Below are 27,716 nucleotides of genomic sequence, written 5' to 3'. Positions count from 1 at the left end.
CGCACCAGCTTCTGCCCGTCCTTTTAGATTTATTTTATTTTTTTTGCTTACTTATATAGCACCATCTTATTTAACAACGCTTTACAGATATTGTCATCACTGCCCCCATTGGGGCTCACAATCTACATTCCCTATCAGTATGTCTTTGGAGTGTGGGAGGAAACCGGAGAACCCAGAGAAAACCGACACAAACACGGGGAGAACATACAATCTCTTTACGGATGTTGTCCTTGGTGGGATTTGAACCCAGGACCCCAGCGCTGAAAAGCAACAGTTCTAACCACCGAGCCAGCCCTTACTGGCAAGTCTTACCCTATGTGAGTGCATAGGTAGAGCATTTTGGCTGAGTAGGCAAGGAGAAGCTGGCAGGGACATACCTTTTAGACTAGTCACCTTTCCCCCATCCACGCTTTCACCTGTGTTTTTTTTTTTTTTCTGAAACGTAAAAGCATAGATGTTTGTAATATAGAAGCCAGCCTCATGCTGTCCATAGTTTGGGTAACCTAAAACGTGACTGGTTCCTATTTAATAGAAATTATTGAAGTATCTGCTAAATGACTAAAATATTCTCGAATACGATGGCTAAACAAAGTATATCATAAGCGACCTTACTCCATTTACAGCTGCAACGCTAGTGAAATAGCAAAGTCCAAATGGATAGAAATATATACAAATACTTTGCTCTTACTAGCTTTCTAAGGATGAAACTTAGATATTTATTATGAACAGGCAAGCCTCTGGAATAATTTCATGGTATCTTGCAAAGTAATATAAAAAAAATAACTTTTATTACCCCCAATAATCATTTTAAGGCTTTACAGGATATTCCTAGTATATAAGGCCTTAACAAGAGAACAACTGTTGAGAAAACTAAAATCAATATAATCGAGCACACTAGATTTGCAGTTTATCCCAATTTCTGGCAACTGACTTAGTAATGGTTGTAAATGGATTATTTTGATGTGTAATTGCTGCCATTTTATGGTAGCATGGCGATTTAATAACCGATTACATTTGCTTTACAGTAATCCTTTCCAAAGGAGCCATCATGGACAAAGTTGATAAAAAAAGGAAACATCGCAGTAGAAGTCGTTCAGAGTCTCATCATAAATCTCTGAAAAAGAAATCTAGTTCCCGCCATCGAGCGAGCAGCAGCAGTGTTTCACCTCCACGGAAGAGCTCTTCTCATGCCAAATATCATGCTGATACCTCTAGGAAAGGTTGGTGATGCAGTCACTTAGGGCACAACTTGGGCACAGCCCTCAATACAGTTCTGTGCTGGACAGAAATCTGCTGCCCCTTATTCTAATCAATAAAAGTTAATTCTGTATAAGTGAGTGTAGAGCGACTGGGTCTTGGTGTATGAGCACAGTGAACCAGATAGCCATGATGCTTTTACTTACACACAGTTACCTAACATTTGACCCATAACATGTTCTTTATTTCAGAGAAAGGAAAGAAAAGAAAGAGGAATGTGAGCACTTCTTCATCTTCATCATCATCATCATCATCATCATCATCATCATCATCTCTGTCAAAGAAAAGAAGAAAACGGAAGGCTAGTACATCCTCTTCCTCTAGCTCATCGTCATCATCATCCTCTTCATCAAGCTGTTTAGATGAATCAACAAACAGCTGTGGAAACGTGAGTCACAAGAAAAAGAAAAAAGAAAAAGTAAAAAAGAAGAAAAAGGCGAAAAAGAAAAGCAAAAAGCATAACAAGAAAGATATGGTCAAAGTGAAATGCCAGGTAAACCCAGACAAGAATGAAGAATTCCATCCCGGACCCTCTCTGGATCTGTGGCAGAAGGAGTCTCTGGAAAGCACTGGGCCAGGTAAAGGGGCTATAATTGTAGACTCTTGAGACCTAGAACATTTAAGATTGTTTCAGTGTTGTTAATAGATTTGTTCAAATGTTGTTTCTGTTTTTCCATAAGTTTTGACAGATGAACAAAAAACACGTATTCAAGCAATGAAACCGATGACCAAAGAAGAGTGGGATGCTCGGCAAAGTATTATCCGAAGAGTGGTGGATCCAGAAACTGGTAGAACAAGGTGACCATTATGCTTAACAGAAAGTTCACATTCCAATTGCTTTGTTTGCAAAACTTTCACTATTTTGTGTGCAGAACCAATCCTATTTGGAACTAGTAAAATAATAATAGTAAACTCCAGGCAGAAAGCTGCATTTAGCACCTTATTGCTGGCTGCTGTATGTAGTTCTTTGCATCGGTGTCTGCTATCAAACATGGATAAAAGAGGAGCACACAGCACTGTCATTAAGTGCCAGCAGCTGTGTGCTCTCTGCCCTGCAAGAGCAGTCCCTGTTCGCTTATGCAGGAAAACATGGATGCTGTCAATGACCACATCCTGCTCTGTGCATTCAGGTGAAAAAAGAAAAACATAGTTGTCTGGGCCTTTTCTAGTCTCCGTTATACTGGATTTTGTTCAGCTCCGTGGTAAACCATACAGTTAGGTCCAGAAATATTTGGACCGTGACAAAAGGTTTGGCATTTTAACTGTTTACCAAAACATATTCAAGATAGTTATATAATCAAATGGGCTTAAAGTGCAGACTCTCAGCTTTAGGCCAAGTTCACACAATCAGTATTTTACATTGTTCCACTCCTGGTTTTGGCTTACAAATACTGACCAAATACTGATAGTGTGAATGTAGCCTTAATTTGAAGGCATTCACATCCTAATTGGGGTAATGTTTTAGGGATTGTATCTCTTTAATATGCACTTCCTTTTTAAAGGGACTAACAATAATTGGACAGTTATCTTTAAAGTTCTTCAATGGGCTATTCCCTTGTTAATCCATCATCAATTAAGCAGGTAAAAAGTCTGGATCTGATCCGAGATGTGGCATTTACATTTGGAATCTTTTACTGTGAACCCACAACAACCCACGGTCAAAGGAGCTCTCAATTCAAGAGAAAAGGCCATCTTTAAGCTGAAAAAAAAAAAAAAAACAGACAGCAGAGAGTGGCCAAATCAACAGATTGACACATTCTGCAAAAAAAAAAAAAAAAAAAAAAAAAGAAGCTTGCACTGGGAACTCAAAAAAGACTAGACATCCACAGATGACAACAGTGGTGGATGATTGCAGAATCCTTTTCATGGTGAAGAAAAACCCCTTCACAACATCCACCCAAGTGAAGAATACGCTCCAGAAAGTAGATGTTTCAGTATCAAAGTCTACCGTAAAAAGAAGACTTCATGAGAGCAAATACAGAGGGTTCACCACAAGGTGCAAACCATTAATCAGCCTTAAAAATATAAAGGCTAGATTAGACTTTGCCAAAGAAACATCGAAAGAAGCCAGCCCAGTTCTGGAAAAGCATTCTTTGGACAGAAGAAGCTAAGATCAACCTGTTCCAGAATGATGGGACGAAGAAAGTATGGAGAAGGCTTGGAACGGCTCATGATCCAAAGCACACCACATTCTCTGTAAAACATGGTGGAGGCAGTGTGATGCCATGAGCATGAATGGCTTCTAATGGCAGTTGGTTCACTAGTTTATTGATGATGTGACTGAAGACAGGAGTAGCTGGATGAATTCTGAAGTGTACAGGGTTCTACTTTTCTGCTCAGATTCAACCAAATACAGCAAGTTTGATTGGTCGGCGCTTCACAGTACAGATGGACAATAACCCAAAACAAACTGCGAAAGTGTTTTTTTTTAGGCAAAGACGTGGAATATTCTGCAATGGCCTAGTCAATCAACAGATCTCGGACCCATAGAGCATGGATTTCACATGTAAAAGACAAAATGTACGGCAGAAAGACCCAAAAACAAGTAACAACTCAAGTCATCTGCTGTAAGTTCAGGTAAACATCACAAAGGAGGAAACACCGCATTTGGTGACGTTAATGGCTTCCAGACTTAAGGCAGACATTAGATAAATTAGGAAAAATTGGATATATAGATCCATAAGTTATAAGCAAGGAGTTACCCAAGTAAGTCAGAAGCGTCTATTAAATCTCCCTTCGTTATGTCTATAGAAATCACATAGAGTAATCATATAAATTAGTTTAGATACAAGAAAAATTTATATAAAGGGTAACTATAGGTTTCTCTAATCAGCATTAAGGCATTATAGACGTGCGTACAGTATTCCAAAGTATATCATCATTACATAAACGGCAACATATTCTCACAGGAATACAGAAAGTAGATGTACATCTCTTGAATCAAGTATTAGTAAGTATATAAATTTTTCTTGTAAATCACTTACTATGCATACAATGAAAAGTATCTGAATTGAGAGATGTGTACTTACTTCCTGTATCCTTGAAAGAATATGATGCTATCCATCTTGCATATAATGTTATATCGGAGTACTGTTCATGAAAAGTTTTCTGATATTTGACTGGAGAGAATTCTACTCACTCCTTGTATTTTTAAAGGGATATACTAGTATTTACTTTGCATTGGCATCCACTACTATCCATATGCCTTAAGGATATATGTAAACCACACTGCCCGGAATTTTTTACTGGTGTTTTTATGGGTGGAGATGATATTTTATAAAAGCTTTGTGTGCTGTGTTTAATAAAGTATCTAAACTAATTTATATGATTACTCTATGTGATTTCTATAGACATAACGAAGGGAGATTTAATAGACACTTAAGGCAGACATTGCCTGCAAAGGATTCTCTACAAAGTATTCACCCCTTCCTGACATGTGCCGTATATACTGTATTTGGTGCCGTAGGAGCTGTGTTTGCGCAAAGTGCTGTATATACGGCACCACTACCACGCGGACTGACGCTGAGCACCGCTGCGATCGAGTGTGGGTGTCAGCTCTATGTGAGAACTAACAACCTGCAGCAACGCCCACGATCAGTGCTAGCACTGATCGCAGATGTTTAACTCCTGTGATTCCGCTGTCAATAGTGACAGCGACATCGCAGGGCATCGCACAGGTCTCGCCAATGCGATCGTGTTGTGCTGATGGTCTCCATGGTAACCCCCAGTCCCAAGATGGCCGCAGGGTCCTTCAGGCAGGTGGCCTGTCAGAGCCTGCTCAGAGAGCAGGAGCTGAGATGCCTCCATCCTGCCTGTCAGACACTGATCTAATGCTCTGCAGAGCAGATGCACTGCAGAGTATTAGATCAGTGATCAGCGCAGGGAAAGTTGATGTCCCATACTGGGATAATGTAATAAAATGAAATAAAAAAATATTAATAAAAATATTTAAAAAAATAAAAAATCACAAAATAAAGAAACCCCCCCCCCCAAAAAAAAAAATATATATATATATGTGGTATTGTCACATCCGGAACAACCCGACCTATAAAACTGTCCCACTGGTTGACCTCTTCAGTGAACACTGTGAAAAAACAAGGCAAAAAACTATGCTTTATCATCATACCGCCAAACAAAAAGTAGAATAAAACGCGATCAAAAAGACGTATGCAAATAAAAAATGGTATCGCTGAAAACATCATCTTATCCTGCAAGAAAAAAACAAAACACAATACAACTCCGTCAGCAAAAAATAACAAAAGTTACAGCTCTCAGAATAAAGCGATGCAAAAATAATAATTTTTTCTATAACATTTTTATTGTGTAAAAGAGCTTAAACATAATTTTTTTTATAGCTATCAAATTATGGCAATGCAAAAACTTGTTTTTACAATAAAAGGCATCTTTTAGTGCGTGACAGCTGCCAATCATAGAAACCCATATAAATCTGGTATCGCACTGACCCGAAGAATAAAGTCGCCTAATCACTTATACTGCACGAGGAACGACGTAAAAATAAATAAAACTAATTCTTCACCTTCTGTTGAGTTATTCATTCTGCCTGCCAAAGATCACCGTAAGGCTCGGTGCACATTTAACTTTTAAATCTGCGCTCCAGGAGGCAAAAAGCGCTCCGTCTCTCTTGAGCCTCGGCGTCTGGCTAAGCAGTGCTGTACAGCCACATATAGGGTATTTCTAAATTCAACACAAATTGTGGGACAAATTTTGGTGCCATTTTTACCCATTTCCCAGTGTCAAAATGTAAAATCTGGGGCTAAAACTAAATTTTGCGGGTAAAAATGTAATAATTTTTTCTTCACTGCCCAATGGTATAAAATGTTGTGACACATCTCTGGTGTGAGTATGAACCCCTAGATCAGTGATGGTGAACTTTTTAGAGACCGAGTGCCCAAACTGTGATCCAAAACCCACTTATTTATCGCAAAGTGCCAACACGGCAAATTAACCTGAATACTGAGGTTTTCATTAGCGTGCTATAGAGTCTATAGCAAAGAGCTTGCAAGCACTGCACTCCAAGCCTAACTTACTAGCCACCGATTACAGAGGAGGTCTGTTCTTGAGAATGGAGAGGATTTTTAATCAAAAGTAAAGTTGCAAAGTTGTTTGTTTTTACAACCTCTTTGTAACCCTTTATCATGATGAGAATAACCCTGTAAGCCAGGGATGTCAAACTGTAATACACAGAGGGCCAAAGTTAAAAGCTTGGACAAAGTCGTGGGCCAATCTTGATATGTTAAAAAAAAAAAAAAATGTCTACAATTCAGGAGGTTTTTCCTTATAAAATAAAACTATTAACTTTTGGAATTATAGTGGAATAATATCTTATGTAAGAGCAGTAAAAAGCATATGGCCCAAAGGCCTAATTTAATTATGTAATAACAAAGGTTAAAAACCTTGAATAAAACGGATTAATAAAGTATGATGCAAACAAGTGTCCCCAAACACAGTATGACACCCCGACAGTGAATTCCTCCACACGCACAGTATGATGACCCCACTGTACTCCTCTCCCTCAATCCCCCCCACCATAGAATGGTGACACCCATCACAGTATGATTCTCCAACTGTAATCTCCACACAGCTCTCCATACAGTGTAATAGGACCCCCATACAGTGTAATGGGCCCCCCATAGCCCTCCATACAGTGTTATGGGCCCACCATAGTCCCATGCTCCCTTCCATCAGGCCGCGCGCACAGAGGAGAGTGGCCGCGGCGCTAGTGAGAGGGGGATGGCACGCGGGCTGAGGAGATTGGCTGCGGCAGTTCTTTCAATTGTTCTTTGTATTGTTTTCGGAAAAAAAAATAAAAAATCTCAATTAAGATGTAGTTGGGAAAAAAAATGGTAACTTTTTTGCTAGAAAAAATACCCTCAAAACACAAGGGTGGTACTCCCTCCATGGGGATAAAAATAGGTTCAATCTCCATAGGAAATAAGGCTTTTTTATTGCAAGAGCTGTGAACCTGCGAGTGGGATAGACTACTTTTGCAAGGTCAGAATTATTATTTTTTTAATAAAATGTATTCATGGTTTTATAAATTGGTCCAATCTCGGACCGCAATGCACGGACTGGCTGCGACTCTCCGGACCTGAGCATGACCGCCTCATAGAAATACATGAAATGGTCATTGTTGGTTCGGGAGACCCACAGCCAGTCTGAGCTTTAGCGGTCCATGGTCGATCTCATTGCTGTGGACGTCTGCATGAGACCTAAAAATGTTGTTCTGGTCACTGGATTAGGGCAGGGTGACCTTATGGAATGTTTTATTCTCTTCTGGATCAATGGTGGAAATAAAGTTTAAAGAATCAACCTGCAATATTTAAAAAAGCATGAATGTTTAAATTAGGTAAAATATCTTCCTCCAGTTTGTAGATTAGAAAGGTTATGTGAGTAATCCAAATTTCAAAGGTAGTCCAGCACTCCAAAGGTTAAATTCCATAAAAAAAACTATATTTAATGACATTAAAATATTTCATATAAAAGAACCACTCAGTCGTGTCAAGCCCCAATGGGCTCTTAGTTATAGCGAGTAAGGCTATAGTATGGGAGTAGCAGATATGAGATGAGGACATGCTTCAAAGCTGAGGAGTGGAAGTAGTTTTCAAGGATGTACGCACAGTCCTTATTCAAGGACATCATAAAGGCCCTTACTCTCCAACAAACTGACTTAAAATGCATCATACATCACCTCCAATCAGTGTGTAGTGTCTGCTGCATGGAACTGTGGGTAATATACAGCAGCTCCTATTCTTTTTATAGAAGCTGCTCTGCAGTACCCAGCTGCGACTGCTATGCAATGACTGGAACTGTGCTTTGCACAGTGTTTGCCAGAGCAAATAACAGCTGATCAGTGGGGTACACATCATCCAATCCTATTGATTTTTTCAGGTTCATCAAACTTTAAAGTGTATGGGGGCATCTAGAAAAATTTGTGTAATGATGTGCCAAACTTAAGCAGCTGCAATTTCTGCAGATCCATATCTAATATTTAGCTTTTATATAATACTATTTAGCTACTGTATGACTTGTTACTAATTAGTGAATCTAGAACAAAACTCCAACTTTATATGACAGGTTACAGCCTCTTTATCTGTTGCCATGGTAACATGTTCTAATGAATTGTGATGTCACTGCTGTGATGTCACTAGGTTCTAAGTTTCTGAGAACCTTCAGTCATTTTGTGCTCAGCAGGTGATTTTGTTCTTTGATCTCTAAAGTGATGGTTTTATTTGGAGTTGAAAACATGTTCTGGCTGGAAAGGTACATCCTTAGGACAGTCGGTGATATTGCTGAAGAGTATGTTCTCATGAAGCTGAATAGACTCATAAATAATCAGCAATACAGGGATAAAGTGCAGAGGGGCCAAGAAAATTATCAGAGGAAAAAGCGTGAATTCATGGAAGTTCTCATGGATGTGGCCTATGTGGACAGGAGGGTGCAAGCTCTCCTTCAAAGGTACTTTAGATGTAGACAAAACCAACACCATGGTTATCCCATGAGTTAAAGTATCATCTGTATCTGCCAGCAAATACGAGCCCACCTCCTTATCAAAGCCATATATTTGAGAGGATTACAATGTCAAAAATATGTATGAACTCTAGAAGTACAAGAAATGGGACATCCAAGAGGCGATGTCTAGTCATGCCAGAAAACAATGCTACTCTGTATGCAAGGAGAAAGAGGCTCTATATCTCAGAGTGGCTGGAAAGTTGATGTATGTGAAGAAGGAAAGTGTCCAGGAGCAGAGTTGGCCATTATATTAATAGACTGAAGGCTGTAGAGGATGGACATAAAACACATACAGAGCTATTACATAGTCATGCTGGAAGAATACAGCAGAGAAAGGGGGAAAAGCACAGATGCCTCCTGTACTGAACTCTGCCCGGGATCCAGACTGTGAAGGGAAGCACCGTAACCAGTATATATGGAACAGGTGAAGGTAAAAAGAAGAACACAGTGATGGGATACAAACCCCAGACTTATCCAGAACCAGGAGACAAAATTGAAAGGAATTATGTCATGAATGTATTCTCAGAGTAGAAGATATGAGAACTACAAAGTTATTTGCAAAAAACTTGTAACCAGGCATCTGAGTGTAGACAAGTCTGGGACACAGACAGAATTGGTTGTGTGTTCTCTTGTCTCCGATCGATTGACTCCCTGATTTGATCAAAACTGGCAAACGTGTGAAATCTCTTGAGTTTCTCCTAAAACTTTCCATATAGGTTTTTCCATCATTACGTAATGTGTGCGTGTGTAATGTGTGCGCAGAGCAGAATGCTAGTCATGGAGAGATGGTTGTTATTACAGCACTCTCACTGTATAATGAGCACTGACTGTTCACAACCCTGACATCTCATTTCTAAGTAGATTGCTGCACGTTTAAAACACTATATTTACCATCAGATTATTACTATGGCTATAAGTAAATACCATTATTTTTGGTGACAGTTTCCCTTTTAAGCAAAAAAAAAATTGTATAAAAAAGGTTTATTTTTCTTTTTTGGATCCATTTTTTTATTTTACTTAAAAACAAAAAACAAAAAAAAAACACATGCTCCAAAAGGAATTTTGTGAACCAAGATTTAGGAAGTTCAATTTAAAATGCTATTAACTGGTCGACAAATTAATTACCTAAATCACTTCAATCAGATTTTTTTTTATTAACATCCATAAAGACTGACACTGCTTTGCAAAACTTCTGATTTATTGGCTTTGAAAACACAGCTGTGATACATTACCAGAAAAAAAAGATGCAGAAAAGCAGTGTCAGTCTTTATGGATGTTAATAAAAAAAAATCTGATTGAAGTGATTTAGGTAATTAATTTGTCGACCAGTTAATAGCATTTTAAATTGAACTTCCTAAATCTTGGTTCACAAAATTCCTTTTGGAGCATGTGTTTTTTTTTTGTTTTTTGTTTTTAAGTAAAATAAAAAAATGGATCCAAAAAAGAAAAATAAACCTTTTTTATACAATTTTTTTTTTGCTTAAAAGGGAAACTGTCACCAAAAATAATGGTATTTACTTATAGCCATAGTAATAATCTGATGGTAAATATAGTGTTTTAAACGTGCAGCAATCTACTTAGAAATGAGATGTCAGGGTTGTGAACAGTCAGTGCTCATTATACAGTGAGAGTGCTGTAATAACAACCATCTCTCCATGACTAGCATTCTGCTCTGCGCACACATTACACACGCACACATTACGTAATGATGGAAAAACCTATATGGAAAGTTTTAGGAGAAACTCAAGAGATTTCACACGTTTGCCAGTTTTGATCAAATCAGGGAGTCAATCGATCGGAGACAAGAGAACACACAACCAATTCTGTCTGTGTCCCAGACTTGTCTACACTCAGATGCCTGGTTACAAGTTTTTATTACCATCCACAAAGATAAAGAAAGTGGAAGTGGCTTACAATACATTACCTAAAAAGGAAGATAAGTTTGGAAAAACAAAGTCGTAAATTATGTATTCTGCTGCATTCTTTAGGCTGCGTGCCCACTATGCGTTTTTGCCGCGGAATTTCCGCAGCGAAAACGCTTAAAAAACGCTTGGTAATACGTGCCCCATGGTCCCCAATGATAATCCGCATGTGCTGTGCACATGCTGCGGAAATTTCCGCTGCGGATTATCATGGCGGAAAAATGCGCAGCATGTCCATTAATTTTGCGGACACGCAGCGTAATTGCCGCCATTGACTTGCATTGAATCGCTTAATATCCGCATGACTACATGTGCACATGCGGATATTAAGCGATTCAATGTGCGAATGGTACCCAGGTCTGGAGAAGAGGAGACTCTCCTCCAGACCCAGGTATCATGGTACCTGTAAAAAAAGAATTTAAAATAATAAAGATTATACTAACCTTCCAATGGCCCCCGGTCTCCTCAGCGATGCGTCCGGTGTGTTGGGCGGCTCGCGATGGTCTAAAAGGACCTTCCATGACGTTATTTAGTCATGTGACAGGTCACTTGAGAGCAGTGCAAGAGACCGGATGCAGGGGAGAAAAGACCGGGGGCCACCGGAAGGTAAGTATGATCTTTATTTTTTATTTTTTACCATTATTATTTTTTTAACTGTTACTTGGTCACACTATATAAATCCATGCCGGTTGCATGGATTTATATAGTGTGACCAAGTTGTCAAGCACTTTTCCAAGTGATGCTAAAAGCGCTTGATAACCCACTTGCAGAAATGCATGCAAAAACGCTTGACAAACGCTTCTACCTGGCAGGAAAAACGCATGTAAAATCCACATGCGTTTTTCCTGCCAGGGAGAAGCGGAAAAAATATGCAGAATTTCTGCATCGTGGACACTTAGCCTTAGGATCTGGCTATATCTAGTTTACTATACGTTCAGAAACAAAGGAAGGCTTTAATACATCTCTATATCAGAGACAACACCCTGTTATTTATGAATAACACTTATAAAGCGAATATTAAAATACAAAATTATCAAATATATATGAATTGTCTAAATAATAAAGCAAAGTATAAATATTTACCATAACAACACGCACACACGCGGTGGGTGTGATTACAGCGTGGTCACTGTCTAGTGAGCACTGACTGTTCACAGACTCAGTTCAATGACTGGAGGTGAGCTACTGCAGGAATAATATAACTTAAAAAGAACATGACAGCTGGTACATGCTGCCCGATCTCAGCCAGGTATGTTTGACTCTGAAATGTGGTGGTATTCTTGAGAAAAACATAGTTTAAAAGCTAGAAATAGAAATAAGTTTTTATCCAGCTCACCCATGAATATATTCTGTTCCACTGGCAGTGCAAGGACTTAGAGCTTGAGTTGAGATGGGGTTGTCCGAATAGTGGACAGCCCCTTTAAAGGTTTATCCAATCAAATTTATCACCAATTCATAGGACAGGCGATAAACATAATTATTGCGGCCCCCAAATTATCTCTATACAAGGTATCCTGAGTCCCCCATAGCCCGTACTCCCTATAAGTGTGGTGAGTAGGTGTAGTGATCTATGTCCTATAGCAGTGATGGCGAACCTTTTAGAGACCGAGTCCCCAAACTGCAATCCAAAACCCATGTATTTATCGCAAAGTGCCAACACGGCAATTTAACCTGAATACTGAGGTTTTAGTTTAGAAAAACAACTCGTACATTAGCACGCTAGAGAGTCTATAGCAAAGAGCTTGTACGCACTGCACTCCAAGCCTAAGATACTAGCCACCGATTGCAGTGGAGGTCTGTTCTTGAAAATGGAGAGGATTTTTAATCAAAAGTAAAATTGCAAAGTTGTTTGTTTTTACACCCTCTTTGCAATTGTAACCCTTTATCATCAGGAGAATAACCCTGTAAGCCAGGGATGTCAAACTCAAATACACAGAGGGCCAAAGTAAAAAGCTTAGACTAAGTCGTGGGCCAATCTTGATATGTTAAAAAATAAAAAAAAAAGTCTACAATTGAGGAAGCTTTTCCTTATCAAATAAAACGATTAACTTTTGGAATTATAGTGGAATAATATGTTATGTAAGAGCAGTAAAAAGCATATGGCCCAATGGCCTAATTTAAATATGTAATAAGGTTAAAAACCTTGAATAAAACAGATAATAAAGTATGATGCAAATGACTCACCCCCTGGGCCGTGGGGCACCCGGAACCGGGCTTCTGTGCGATGCTGGGGGTAGTAGTGGCAACCCGATCCCGTGGCTCAGGGTGGTCAGAACAAATGCTGTGGCAGTCTATTTATAGATTTGGGAATGTCCGACTACGCCACCCGTGGATTGCGGTCAGAGATAACTGCCGCTGCGAGGCAGACCACTGAGGCTGGTGTTGGTGTGCAGCACAGGGGTAGGACAACTCCCCACGGGAAGAGTGTAGCCCTGACAGGTGAATGCTGGGGGTGATAGTGCAGGCCGCAATAGTAAGAGTTCAGAGTCCGCTTCAAACAGTCCAGGGTCTTTATTGCAGATGTTATCACTGACCCAACAGGAGTACCGGTTAGGAATGGGCCTGGGCCCATTGGTCAGGGTGAGTGTGTAGGCCTACCGTTCTCTCTCTATGCTCTTGCTGACTATCCCCCTTTTCGTGGTGTAATAGCCCACGTCCCTGAGCTGGCCGTGTACTTTGCCTGTATGGCTTGCGACTCGGGCCTTGGGTACCTTTTTGCTTCTCCTTGCTGTACTGGTCCCACTGTGTGACGGAGCCTCCAGGCTTCTTAGGCCAAGGGACCTGAAATCCCTCACGGGTTGGTTCTCTGCTGCTGGGCTTGCAACCCTGACAGCCTCGGACCCCAATGTCCGGTTGTGTACTTCTCTCAGCCAGGACCGGCTCTCGTCGCCTCTGTCCCTGGCTTGCAGTTTCTCCTCTGCCTCACGGACTCCTCAGCTGCTGCTGACCTGTCCCTCTTCTCTGAGAACCCTTCTGGACACTTCAGAAGTGGGTTCTGGTCTCCCTAACCCTGCCCCAGTTCCAGCTTTTATAGGGGCAGCCTGCTCCCCCTACTGGCCTGGGACAGGAGGTGCTGCATGCTAATCGTCCCTGACCAGGGAACCTCCCTCCTGCTCTCAGACACAGCCTTTAATATTTGTGGCATCCAGGCCTGGGGTGACACACAAACAAAAGTGTCCCTAAATACAGTATGACACCCCACAGTGAATTCCTCCACACGCACACTATGATGACCCTTCTGTACCCCTCTCCCTCAATCCTTCAACCAAAGAATGGTGACCCCCCCCCCCCCTCCCATCACAGTATGATCCTCCAACTGTAATCTCCACATAGTCCTCCATACAGTATAATGGGCCCCACATAGTCCTCCATACAGTGTAATGGGCCCCACATAGTCCTCCATACAATGTAATGGGCGCCACATAGTCCTCCTTACAGTGTACTGGGCCCCACATAGTGCTCCATTACATTCAAAAAGTCAAATAGCGCTTGTTCCCTTCTGAGCCCTGCCGTGCGCTCAAACAGTTGAACCGTTGTTTTCGCACACATATTGGGTATCTTTGTGCTCAGGAGAAATTGCACAACAAATTTTGGGGTCCATTTTCTCTTGTTACCCTTGTGAAAGTTAAAAAATTGGGTCTAAAAGTAAAATTTTTGTGAAAAAAAAAAAAATGAATCATTTTATTTTTTCCTTTCACATTCCAGTAATTCCTGTGAAACACCTGAAGGGTTAATATACTTCATGAATGTGGTTTTGAGCACCTTGAGGGGTTCAGTTTTTAGAATGTTGTCACTTTTGGGTATTTAATGTTATATAGACCCCTCAAAGTCACTTCAAATGTGATGTGGTCTCTAAAAAAATGGTTTTGTAAATTTTGTTGTAAAAATGAGAAATCACTGGTCAAATTTTAACCCTTATAACTTCCTAACAAAAATTTGTTTCCAAAATTGAGCTGATATAAAGTAGACATGTGAGAAATCCAGGGGAGGAGTCCTGAGGAGATAATTTGCATATTCCCACTGCATTTTGGGGTAAGTGAGGAGTCTCCGCGAGCTCAAAGAACACTGGATTTTGGCTGTTGGAGCTGAAAAGAGAACATCGGTAAACCGCGCGCCTAACGGCGCGCGCATTTTGAAGCTTTTTTTTTTAAGCTTTTTTCACTGTTTTCAGAACATTAACAATAAGAACATGGAAGAGTCCAGGAGCCATTTGGTGAGCTGCATATCCTGCTACATGTTCACAGACTTGCCAGTGGAAAAGCCAGACTTCACATGCCAGAAATGCAAGCTTGTGTCCCTGTTGGAGGAAAAGTTGCGAAATCTAGAAGAGAGGTTAACTACCTTGAAAATCATTAAGGAAGGTGAAGAGTTCTTAGACAGAGCAGAATTATCTCTTCATGATTCAGAAAGAGAAGAAATTCGAACTGCACCTGACGAAACAGAGGAATGGAAGCATGTGACCCACAGAAGCAGGAGGATCGAGAGGCAGTCAGCACCCATACTGCTCAGGAACCAGTACCAGGCTCTCACGCAGGAGAACCATGAAGAAATACAGCAAAATAAGACTTTGCCAGCAATGAATAACCTTGTAAGCCCTCAGAATCCTCCTGGATGGAGAAAGAAGAATGTTGTGAAGAAAAAACGGAGAGTGGTGGTCATGGGGGATTCCCTGTTAAGAGGAACAGAGGCCGCTATCTGCAGACCAGACCTAACCTCAAGAGAAATGTGCTGTCTTCCAGGAGCAAAAATTAAAGATGTGTCTAACAGGATATCAAGACTCTTCAGACCTACAGATCACTACCCATTCCTGCTAATACATGTGGGGACAAATGACACCGCAAGAAAGGACCTGGAAACCATCTGCAGTGACTTTGAAGACTTAGGCAAGAAAGTGAAAGAATTGGGAGCGCAGGTGGTCTTCTCATCCATCCTCCCAGTGGATGGCCATGGAACAATGAGGTGGAATAAGATTCTACAGGTGAACAACTGGCTACGTCGATGGTGCCGTCAACAAGGATTTGGATTTCTGGATCACGGAATGAATTACCTATACGATGGACTACTTGCTAGAGATGGGGTGCACCTTACGAAGACTGGAAAACATGTATTTGGAAGTCGCCTTGCTACACTCGTCAGAAGAGCTTTAAACTAGAACAATGTGGGAAGGGAAGCAAAAGGCCAGAAAAAGCCATACAGCTGACAAATACAATTGAGATCTCTGCTACTGGAAGTGGAAAGGAAGAACAAAGACAAAACAATTTAAATAATAAAAATATGGGAGGAAGAGAAACCAATCACAAACTAAAATGTTTTTATACAAATGCACAAAGCATGGGCAACAAACAAGGAGAATTGGAACTAATAATGCAAGAAAAGGAATATGATGTCATTGGAATCACTGAAACTTGGTGGGACGATACACATGATTGGAATAAAAGGCTAAAAGGATACAACTTATTTGCAAGAAACAGACTTGATAAACGAGGAGGAGGTGTTGCATTGTATGTTAGAAAAGTGTATATCTGCACAGAGATTGAAGCTTCAGAGACTGGGAGTTCTGTGGAAACTGTTTGGGTAAGAATACAAGGAGAGAACAACGGAAAGGACACCATTGTAGGCATTTACTACAGGCCACCTGGGCAAACTGAAGATATGGATGAACTCTTTATGTATCAAATGACCAAGTTCTCCAAAAAATATGACGTAGTGGTCATGGGAGATTTCAACTATCCAGACATTTGTTGGGAATCTCTCTCAAGTAAAACTAACAGGTCAAGCAAATTCTTATCCTCTCTTGCTGACAACTTTATCTTCCAAAAGGTAGGGGAGAAAACAAGGGGATCTGCTACTTTGGATCTAATCCTTATAAACAGGGAGGAAATGGTTGAGGAGGTAAAGGTGGCTGGGACCCTAGGAGGCAGCGATCATGCTATTATAGAATTTTGGATAACTAGAGGAGGAAGACATGTGAAGACTCAAACTTCAAGGTTAGATTTTAGAAAGGCAGATTTTAAGAGACTCAGAAAGAGAATAGGAGGGATCCAATGGCTGGATGTCCTTAAGGACAAAAATGTCCAGGAAGGATGGGAAATTTTTAAAAATGAGATTCTCAAAGCACAATCGTTAACAATCCCGAAAAGTAGGAAGAATGGGAAGAATTTAAGGAAACCAGGATGGATGAACACAGAACTTAAACACATGCTAAAAAGAAAGAAAGAAATGTTTATTAAATGGAAAGAGGGAGGCATATCTAAAGAAGATTATAATGCAGTCTGCAGATCCTGTAGGGCACGTATCAGGTTAGCTAAAGCGGACAATGAATTAAGGCTTGCAAGAGATGTCAAAAGCAATAAAAAAGGATTTTGGGGGTATGTCAAAAGTAAAAGAAAAGTCAAAGATGCTATAGGATTTTTACAGGATGAAAATGGAGAAATGGTAAGAGAGGATGTTGAGAAGGCCGAACTTTTTAATTCCTATTTTGCATCTGTTTTCTCTCAGAAAGAAAATGTAACATCAACTGATCTTCACTGTCCTTTTAAAGGAATAGAGGAATCCAAGTTCTCTGTAAACAGAAAGATTGTGAGGGAATATTTAGCTAACATAAATGAGTTCAAGTCTCCAGGTCCAGATGAATTACACCCCAGAGTACTGAAGGAGATCGTAGAAGAAATTTTAGAACCACTCTCCATAATCTTTGAAAATTCTTGGAGAACAGGAGAAGTCCCAGAAGACTGGAGAAGAGCAAATGTTGTTCCTATCTTCAAAAAGGGGAAGAAGGTGGACCCAGGGAACTATAGGCCGGTGAGTCTGACTTCTATACCAGGAAAGATCTTTGAACAAATTATTAAACAACATGTATGTAAGTACATGGATAAGAATGAAGTGATTAACCAGAGTCAGCATGGGTTTGTAACTAACAAGTCATGTCAGACTAACTTAATTTCCTTCTATGACAGAATCACTGACTGGGTGGATCAGGGAAATGCTGTAGATATAGTATATCTTGACTTCAGCAAAGCATTTGACAAAGTATCTCACACCATCCTTATTGAAAAAATGACCAAGTATGCAATGGACCAGGCAACTGTTAGGTGGATTCATAACTGGCTTAGTGATCGGACTCAAAGGGTGGTTGTAAATGGCTTCACATCCAGCTGGATGAATGTCTCAAGTGGGGTACCACAGGGCTCCGTCCTGGGACCTGTATTGTTCAACATCTTTATCAATGATTTAGATGAAGGAATTGAGGGTAAACTGATTAAATTTGCTGATGACACAAAGCTAGGAGGGATAGCTAATACTAGAGAAGAGAGAGAGAGGATTCAAAAAGACCTAAATAAACTGGAGCAGTGGGCAGCAACCAACAGAATGGTTTTTAACAGGGAAAAATGCAAAGTACTACATCTGGGCAATAAAAATGAAAAAAGCATATACAGAATGGGAGGAATAGAGCTAAGCAACAGTACATGTGAAAAAGACTTAGGTATACTAATAGATCATAGACTAAACATGAGTCAACAGTGTGATGCAGCAGCAAAAAAGGCAAATACAATTCTGGGATGTATTAACAGAAGCATACAGTCTAGATCACGTGAAGTCATTATCGGTCTTTACTCCTCTTTGGTCAGACCTCATCTGGAATACTGTGTACAGTTTTGGGCACCACATTTTAAAAAAGACATAGACAAACTGGAGCAAGTTCAGAGAAGAGCGACCAGAATGGTGACTGGTCTGCAAACCATGTCCTATGAGGAACGGTTGCAGGATTTGGGAATGTTTAGCTTGCAAAAAAGAAGACTGAGAGGAGACTTAATAGCTGTCTACAAATATGTCAAGGGCTGTCACATTGTAGAAGGATCATATTTATTCTCATTTGCACAAGGAAAGACTAGAAGCAATGGGATGAAACTAAATGGGAGGAGACACAGATTAGATATTAGAAAAAACTTTTTGACAGTTAGGGTGATTAATGAGTGGAACAGGCTGCCACGAGAGGTGGTGAGTTCCCCTTCAATGGACGTCTTCAAACAGAGGCTGGACAGACATCTGTCTGAGATGATCTAGTGAATCCTGCTTTGAGCAGGGGGTTGGACCAGATGACCCAGGAGGTCCCTTCCAACTCAACCATTCTATGATTCTATGAAATGTTATTTATTAACTATTTTGTGTGATATGACTCTCTGATTTAAGGACCTAAACATAATTTTTTTTTGCCAAATTTCTGATTTTTACACAAAGTCATATCAAATAAATTTTATCACTATCATAAAGTACAATATGTCATGAAAAAACATTCTCAGAATCACCGGGATACATTGTAGCGTTCCAGAGTTACCTCATAAAGTGACACTGGTCAGAATTTAAAAAAAATTGGCCTGGTCAGGAAGGCGAAAACAGGCTTGGGGTGAAAGGGTTAGTTAAATCTGAAAGGCTACACTTCAATTGCATCTCTGTTTCATTTTAAATAAAAAAAAAATAGTGGCATGCAGAGGCCAAATCACAAAGATTCGGTCACTGTCCAAATATTCCTGGACCTAACTACATATGGTCTAGCACTCTAGAAAGCTATAGTGGTGAGATCACTAAGGTTGGCCCTTGAACAATATATAAAGGGTGGCCACTTTTGCCTGCCAATCTGTCTTTGTTTCACATAGAGAAGAGCGCTAGACTGGGCCTAATTTGGGTTCTGTAATACAAATCTATTTTTTGTTTTATTTCACAGTTGTATTTCAAGAGCCAATACTTCTTTGTATTTCAGTCAGGCTCCTACAACTGAAGACACTGGTACAGAAGTTGTACCTTAGCGTGTATCTCTGTCATGAAGCACAAAATGAAAATGTACTAATGATGGATATGTCAAATGGCATCAAGGAGGTATAAATCTACTATGTTAAATAGAATAAAGTTATCAATTTACTTATGCAGGCAGGGGTTTACATGGAAATCATGGTGCCGATAACAAAAGTCCTAATTGGACTCTTCACCTCAAAAAATATTTGACAGGGTCACAGCACCTAGGCGCAGTCACAGAAGTAAGTGCATACCTCCCAAATTTTAAAGACCCGAAGAGGGACATGTATTGTGGCACAAACATAGTATTTATGTCCCTACTGAAGCTCCTTAGTTCTTACCTACCTCAATACTTCCTTCATGGCCCCCAAAAATGCTCCTCTACCTCCCACACACAGTATAATCATACAGTGCCCCCAACAAAGTATGATGCACCATCAGATATCCCACACAAGCAAGCAGGGGTGGGTTTAGTTTCAGAGGGAGCATTCTCCCTCTGTCAGACTTTTTAGATGATGTGGTTGCCATTGACCACTCATAGCGTCATACTTCGTTCTAGACCCAGAGACTTTGTTATGCTTCTAGCTGCCATGGGAACCTATCAGCACTCTGCAGTTGTGTTGAGGGAGGATGGAGTAGCAAGAGGGAACATTTTCCCTCTGTCAGATTCCATAGATGCAGCAATTGCTATTTACCATGGCACCTAAGAAGTTGAAAGGCTGGGATAGTACATAAGTGCAATGCTAGTTTTTGCAGTGGGAGCCAGGTATATGTAACAGCTGACTCCTGCTGTGGGTGTGGCATGGACACAGCTCCTGTGTCCTCTCTATGCCGGTGATGTAAATGTATCTTGTGATGTCGTAAATAATACAAATAATTATACGTATTTCTTTGTGTCACATGAAGGTGTTTAAATTTCTTAAGTGGATGGCCCCTGTATCATTCATAACAAAAAATTTGCAATTTAGACTCTGTTACCATGTCCAGTTGTCGTCTTTTTTTAACAGATCCAGTATAAAAAAAACAAAACTGATGCAAAGTGGAAAACAGAGTTTCTGTGTTTTTAATGGATTTTAATTAAAAACGGCGGTTATTTTTTATATTTTTTCATTTGTTTTTGTTCTGTTTGTAATGGATCTGTTTTTTACTAGAGGTGTCTCCTGGAAAAAAAAATAGCCATTTTCTCATCATACGCCATCTGAAAAGTGGGATAACAAGCAACACTTGAAATAGATCACTCTGTTTGTAATGACTCTATATAATATATGAGTTTCACTTTTTGCATTGAAGAACTGAAATAAATGAACTTTTTCATGATATTCTAATTTAGTGAGAAGCACTTGTAAATCTGGTATCACTTTAATCATTCTGACCCCAAAAATAGTTGTCTTATCATATTTACCTCAATGAACGGCAAAAAAACTGAATAAATAATTATTGAATTGCAGTTTTTTGTCCATTCTGGCTCCCAAACAATCTGCATAATAGCAATAAAAAAATTGCAACTCCTAAATTGGTTCCAATAAAAACCTTAGCTCATCCCGCCAAAAAAACAAGCATTATACAGCTCTGTCATCAAAAAAAAAGGAAAAAAAATAATGTCAAGTATGGCGATGCAAAAACAATTTTTTTAAATTAATTTAATTTATGCTATAATCTTACTGATCAGAAAACTAACTTTGGCGTATCACTTGTATCGTATGGTTAACAGTGTATAAAAAATGCCTACACTTGTCTTTTTTTTTTTTTTCATTTTGCCTCCCAAAAATCAGAATGCTGGATTCACAATTACCTTGTGCTCTACGCTGATCACCTACGTTGGGATTTCTATCTAAATATGCAAAAAATATAATTCAGACAGAAGCATTCACTATACTGAGGCAGAATGAGTCAATTTGGTCTCTGTAAAGCCTCTATTCCGGCAGTGTCCTGTCTTTTTAAGCATGCCTAATAGCGAGGTCAATCACAGTTTTGTCATTAAGACATTACACTGCCGGATCAGAGGCCTTACGGAGTCCAAATTACTACAACTGCTTCATTATAGTGAATGGTTCCAGTGGGAGTTCCATCTGAATCCAGTTTTTGGTAATTTAGACAAAAGCCACAAAATAAATGCTCCGTGTAGAACACAGCATAAATATTAATCTAAAGGTGTGGTGGGCATTTTGAACTCCGAGGTGAGTCACAGAATTTTATAACATTGGGACGTGAAAATGAAAAATAATTTTTTTTTATTCACTTAAGGTCACAAATTTTTCATTTTCACAATGGGTAATAAGGGAAAATGGACCTCATAATCTGTTACATAATTTCTCCCAAGTGTGGCAATACGCCATAAAAAAATTGTATGGTCTACTTTCTTCTATTACGATACCTTTTGCAAAAAATAAAAACCAGAGGCTAAATGAACAGTTTAGTAGTAAAAATTATAATTGTTCACCCCACTTTGCGTAAATTCCTGTAAAGCGCTTGAAGGATTAACAAACTTCCTGACAGCGGTTTTTAATACGATTGACAGTGAGCTGCTTATCACAGGAGGGGGTGAGGTCAGACCAGGGCTCATCTTCTACTGTAGACCAGCAGGGATTTTCTCCTAGTGATAAAATCTTCATTGTAAGTAAACAGCACACAGCCAAAAAAGTGACACATTGTAGAATTCAGTGTCTCAGCTGCTACCTCATGCTGTCCTCAGATTACATAACGAAAAACCTGCTGACAGATTCCCTTTAATGGTGAAAGCTGCAGATTTCCTTCCAGATGCTGCACTTATTGTTTTTACCTTGCGCCCATGTAATGTACAATATATTTAGCACATAGCGTACCTCTTCTTTACTTTCATATATACTCATAGCCAAATACAACCAATGCTTGAATGAGACTGTAAATGTTTGTTGTATTCCCATAGGACCCTACACAATTACTCACCTACAATGTATTGTTTCTTGTGCAGACTTATTAAGGGAGACAGCGAAGTACTTGAAGAAATTGTAAGCAAAGATCGGCACAGAGAGATCAATAAGGTGTGTATGTAATAATACTGGAGTATTAGCTTGTAGTAATCCTGCTTTAAGTGGTTGATGAAATCCTCTCCTAGAACCTGCAGGTATGACCTTCAGTAGTCTATTGTAATCTGTAGGGAATTGGGCAAGAAGTGTTTAATTCCTCTTCTGCAACTGTAGTTATACAGCTCATTTAGATATCAGTGGGGTAAATTAATGGCCGGGGATGCTGCTTGAATGCTATCTATTTATACAGTGTGTTTGCAGTATTTGTAAAGGTCGGGATTTTTTTCAGCCAGATATTCCTTTTAATCTTTTATCGCATACAACTTTTGCTGAAAACTTGACAGTTTTAAAGCGTTGTTAGTACCACAATATAAAGTTTTCCATTTAAAAGCCAGGAGATAATTTACTTTTCCTGAGAACTGTGCGCATGCTCAATTTCTGCTACATTTATTTTCTATTGGACTGCTAGACAAAGCAAAGTACAATGATTGTATATGGGACTGATGGAAAAAAGCCAATGAATGAAGTGGAGATCAAGCATGTGCACCCTGTGCTTAGTCAAGACTCTGCAGGGCCCCATATTGGGGGTATCAGCAGTTAAACCTTCAGTGATCCGTAAGTTATTCCCTAAACTATGGATAGGGGCTATTTGTTTCCATAGCAGACAGCACTAGAAAGGTTATGTTGCAACAGTGCTGCCTTAAAACTATAGATAAAACAGTGTAAAGTGCATCTATACTGAATGATAACCATTAATGAGCATTGTTAAAGGGGTTTTCCCACAAAAAAAAAAAAGTTAATTTTAATCAATGAATCTTAGACTAATAATAAGTTTCACAATTGGATGTGTTTAGAACCAATGTTCCTGTGCTGAGATAATCCTATAAATGTTCCCCTGCTGTGTACTGTGTAATGGCTGTGTCTGACCCTGAAGGAACATGGTCTGATCATACCACATCTCCTGGGCGGGGGAGGAATAAAAAGCGTATACAGACATTACTGCACGGGATCACAGCTGATTCTTTCTTTGTGGTAAAACATTTCCTTGCCTGTTTTTAAGCAATGTTTTACTTCAAAGAAAGAAAGAATTATTTGCAATCCCGTGCTGTAATGTCTGTATACTTTTTTCCCCACCCCACCCCACCCCTCTTCCGTACCCAGGAGCTGTGATATGATCAGATCATGTTCCTGCACGGTCAGACACAGCCATTACACAGTACACAGCAGGGGAACATTTATAAGATTATCTCAGCACAGGAACATTTTATTAAAATACATCAATTTGTGGAAATTATTATTTCAAGATCTATTGATTAAAATGAATTTTTGTTCATGGGACAACGCCTTTTAAGAGTGCTTGTTTCTTGATGATCTTTCTGTGTAAACAGGTTGCTGATCGCCAAAATGAACGAGCAAAACGCTCGTTCATCAGGTAAAATGATCATTTGCGCAGCACAAAAGTTCTTGGAGGTGCATCGTCCTGTGAAAATAGGACTCTTTCTGCTGAGAACAGTGGCAGCCTATGTGCACTAAGCAATCTATTACGGATTGTTCTCTATGGTTTACCATAGTCTGCATGTATAAACAGGCAATTAACCGCCTATCAGTAAAAGTTTTGTGCCACTAGTCAGTCTATGTAAACAGGCCCTATGACTTCCACGTCTTGTAATTTATTGTTCAAGATCTTAAAGAGGTAGAAGGAAGGACACAATTAATGTCTCCAAGAAAGCTGATTTGGAGCATCTGTTACAAATGTTATTTTTCATTTTATGTTTTTCAGCATGCAACAGCAAATGATGGCTTATCTTTCCAGATGAGGTCAGGGATGTTATAATGACTATTTCCATCAAAGGGTTGGACTTGCTTATCTACACAGTTGGTCTTCTGCATCTTGGTACAACTTGCAATGTATATTTACAGATGTTAGATCAAATTCTTTTTACTATTAAAATCTATTTTTTACAATGTACACAGTTTGTATGCAGTTGACTTTTTATATGCAGAAGGCCACAACCTATAAGTCTTATCAGCACTTCAGTAAATAAAAGCAACCCTGTATTCTTACTTTGTGTAAGTTCCATTCATTTTTTACAATTGTTTTTTTTTCTCCAAGCTTGTGGGCTTCTTAACCTTTTATACTGTATATCAGCCCAATATTATCAGATTAGTATATATTACAGTCCCGCATGACTCATATATATCAAAAACACCATCTGAGAATAAAAGGATAGGAAAAATATACAAAATGAGCAGAGGAAGGTTTTTATGTTATATGCAGCGATTAGGCCATGAAGAGTGAGAGCTAAAATGTGCTTAAAACTATCAGACACGTGCTGATTATTGTTCAAGAAATGTACAACCTATACCAAACATTACATTTTCCCAGGAAGGAATGGTACCCTGATGCTTTCCATCTCTTAATCACTTTGCTGATCCACTGCTGTAGCTATATAAGTAGATACTCTGGTGTTGCCAACAAACTTCTATGCATCAACTTCCTGCCGCTTGACTCTACTCATAAGAACATGGGAAATCTATGCACACTAAAGGCATAAGAGAAAATCAGTCCATATTTCACCAGTATTTTTTATCAACCGTTCATCAGAGTTTGATCAATGGGTCAGAGTTTGGTCAGAATTTCATCCATTTGTAATGGGTTGAAAAAAAAATGGAGGGTTCTTAACAAACAGTAAGTAGAAAACTACCAGCACAGGGATAGCAATCCAAGTGCTCTCCGATTTTATTTTATTTTATTTTTTTACGGACCCATGGGCTTGCAGTGGCAAGATTGAACCAAGACTTGGATCAAAGTCAGACTGGCCATGATTTTCTGCAGGCCACTCGGACAGCAAAGATATACGGTCATGTGAACAGCCCATACAGTATAAGCTATGTGCCCACGATGCAGAAATGCTGCATATTTTTTCCGCTTCTCCCTGGCAGGAAAAATGCATGCGGATTTTACATGCGTTTTTCCCGCCAGGTAGAAGGGTTTGTCAAGCGTTTTTGCATGCATTACTGCATGCGGGTTATCAAGTGCTTTTCCAAGCGATTTTAGCATCACTTGGAAAAGTGCTTGACAACTTGGTTACACAATATAAATCCATGCAACCGGCATGGATTTATATACTGTGACCAAGTAATAGTTAAAGAATAAGAATGGTGAAAAATAAAAAATTAAAGATTATACTTACCTTCCGATGGCCCGCGTTCTCCTTCTCCGATGCGTCCGGTGTCCACGGTGTCTCGCGGTGGTGTGAAGGACCTGCGATGACGTCATTGAGTCATGTGACAGGTCATGCGACCGCCGACGTCATGTCAGGTCCTCACGCCACCGCGAGCCGCCCAACACACTGCACGCATCGCTGAGGAGGCCGGGGGCCATCGGAAGGTAAGTATAATCTTTATTTTTTATTTTAAATTCTTTTTTTTTTTTACAGGTACTGTACCATGGTACCTGGGTCTGGAGGAGAGTCTCCTCTTCTCCAGACCCGGGTACCATCCGCACATTGAATCGCTTCATATCCGCGTGTGCACATGTAGTGATGTGGATATCAAGCGTTTCAATGCAAGTCAATGGCGGCAATTACGCTGCTTGTCCGCAAAATTAATGGACATGCTGCGTATTTTTCCGCAGCATGTGCATAGCACATGCGGATTATCATTGGGGACCATGGGGCATGTACTACTAGGCGTTTTTTAAGCGTTTTCGCTGCGGAAATTCCGCGGCAAAAAACGCTTAAAAAACGCATAGTGGGCACACAGCCTAATAGGTATGCATTGTATGCATGAAAAACGCAAATTTTCTCTTACGAGTTCTGACGATGAAATTAACCTTTTAAAGCTAAGTTCACACAAGTGTATAAAAAAATTGTTAAAATTTCATCCAGAAAACGTAGACAATTCTTTTTTCTTGCTTGTAATTCGTGTGCAATCCATTTTATACAGTAGCTGTTATTAAAAATTTCCAACACCAAATACAGTTTCCTATGTTTAAAGAATTGAAATGCATCCGTAAAAATTAGTGTTGAGCGAGTATGTTCTATTAACCCTTTCGCCGAGTATGCTCGGGCAGAGCTCCGAGTATTTATAGCTGCTCGGTGATATGGTTAAATCGCTCCCGTGTGCATGATTTGCAACTGTTTGACAGCTTTATTACATGTGAGGAATGTGTAAGAAATAGACATTCCTCACATGTAATAAAGCTGTCAAACAGTTGCAAATCATGCACACGGGAGCGATTTAACCATATCACCGAGCAGCTGTAAATACTCGGAGCTCGGCCCGAGCATACTCGGACAGAACATACTCGCTCAACCCTAGTAAAAATCATACCATGCAGTGGCTCTATATGAAGTCCAAATTTTTTTGCTCACCAAATTACTTTAAAAAAAAAAAAAGACTCTCAGAATCTGCTCATTTAACTGTACAGATTCCTTCTGGAAAAAAAAATTGTTCATCTGCACTGCCCCATTGGATAACATTAGTCTGAATGCTTTCAGTGTTCTGTCTGTTTTATCTTTTCTTTGATTTATATCTCTGATCATTGGGTTTATGACAACTATTGCTCACTACTCAACTATTTCTGATGATGAGTAATTGATTTTCTTTCTCACAATTTACAATGTACTCTCCTATATATATTATATAATATGCCGGGTGAGCCATTTATATGGATACACCTAAATTAAATGGGAATGGTTGGTGATATCAACTTCCTGTTTGTGGCACATTAGTATATGGTAGGGGGAAAACTTTTCCAGATGGGTGGTGACCATGGCGGCCATTTTGAAGTTGGCCATTTTGGATCCAACTTTATTTTTTTCAATGGGAAGAGTGTCATGTGACATATCAAACTTATTGAGAATTTCATAAGAAAAACAATGGTGTGCTTGGTTTTAACGTAGCTTTATTCTTTCATGAGTTTTTTACAAGTTTATGACCACTTATAAAATGTGTTCAAAGTGCTGCCCATTGTGTTGGATTGTCAATGCAACCCTCTTCTTCCACTCTTGACACACTGATAGCAACACCGCAAAAGAAATGCTAGCGCAGGCTTCCAGTATCCATTGATTCAGATGCTGCACTTCTCGTATCTTCATAGCATAGACAAGTGCCTTCAGATGACCCCAAAGATAAAAGTCTAAGGGCGTCAGATCGGGAGACCTTGGTGGCCATTCAACTGGCCCACGACGACCAATCCACTTTCCAG

At 39.6% G+C, this 27,716-nt stretch overlaps 1 protein-coding gene across 5 annotated transcripts in view; it reads left to right on the top strand.

The window, feature by feature from the left end:
- ARL6IP4 (ARF like GTPase 6 interacting protein 4) overlaps positions 1–27,716 on the top strand; it is a 36,282-nt gene that overhangs the window by 2,593 nt on the left and 5,973 nt on the right. For 3 of the 5 annotated variants that reach the window (XM_073676213.1, XM_073676215.1, XM_073676214.1), the window contains exons 2-5: positions 1,026–1,220; positions 1,449–1,835; positions 1,938–2,055; positions 22,450–22,519. In XM_073676213.1, the coding sequence (XP_073532314.1) occupies positions 1,026–1,220; positions 1,449–1,835; positions 1,938–2,055; positions 22,450–22,519 (770 nt within the window). Of the gene's footprint in view, positions 1–1,025; positions 1,221–1,448; positions 1,836–1,937; positions 2,056–22,449; positions 22,520–22,973; positions 23,121–24,284; positions 24,569–27,716 lie in introns of those variants that run through there. The other 2 variants (XM_073676217.1, XM_073676216.1) reach the window with 2 other exon arrangements.

The sequence above is a fragment of the Phyllobates terribilis genome, unplaced genomic scaffold (assembly GCF_046119375.1).
Source record: "Phyllobates terribilis strain yellow unplaced genomic scaffold, ASM4611937v1 Scaffold_1__5_contigs__length_1240528914, whole genome shotgun sequence".
Classification (NCBI taxonomy): Eukaryota; Metazoa; Chordata; class Amphibia; order Anura; family Dendrobatidae; genus Phyllobates; species Phyllobates terribilis.
This window is presented reverse-complemented; position numbering and strand designations above follow the sequence as displayed.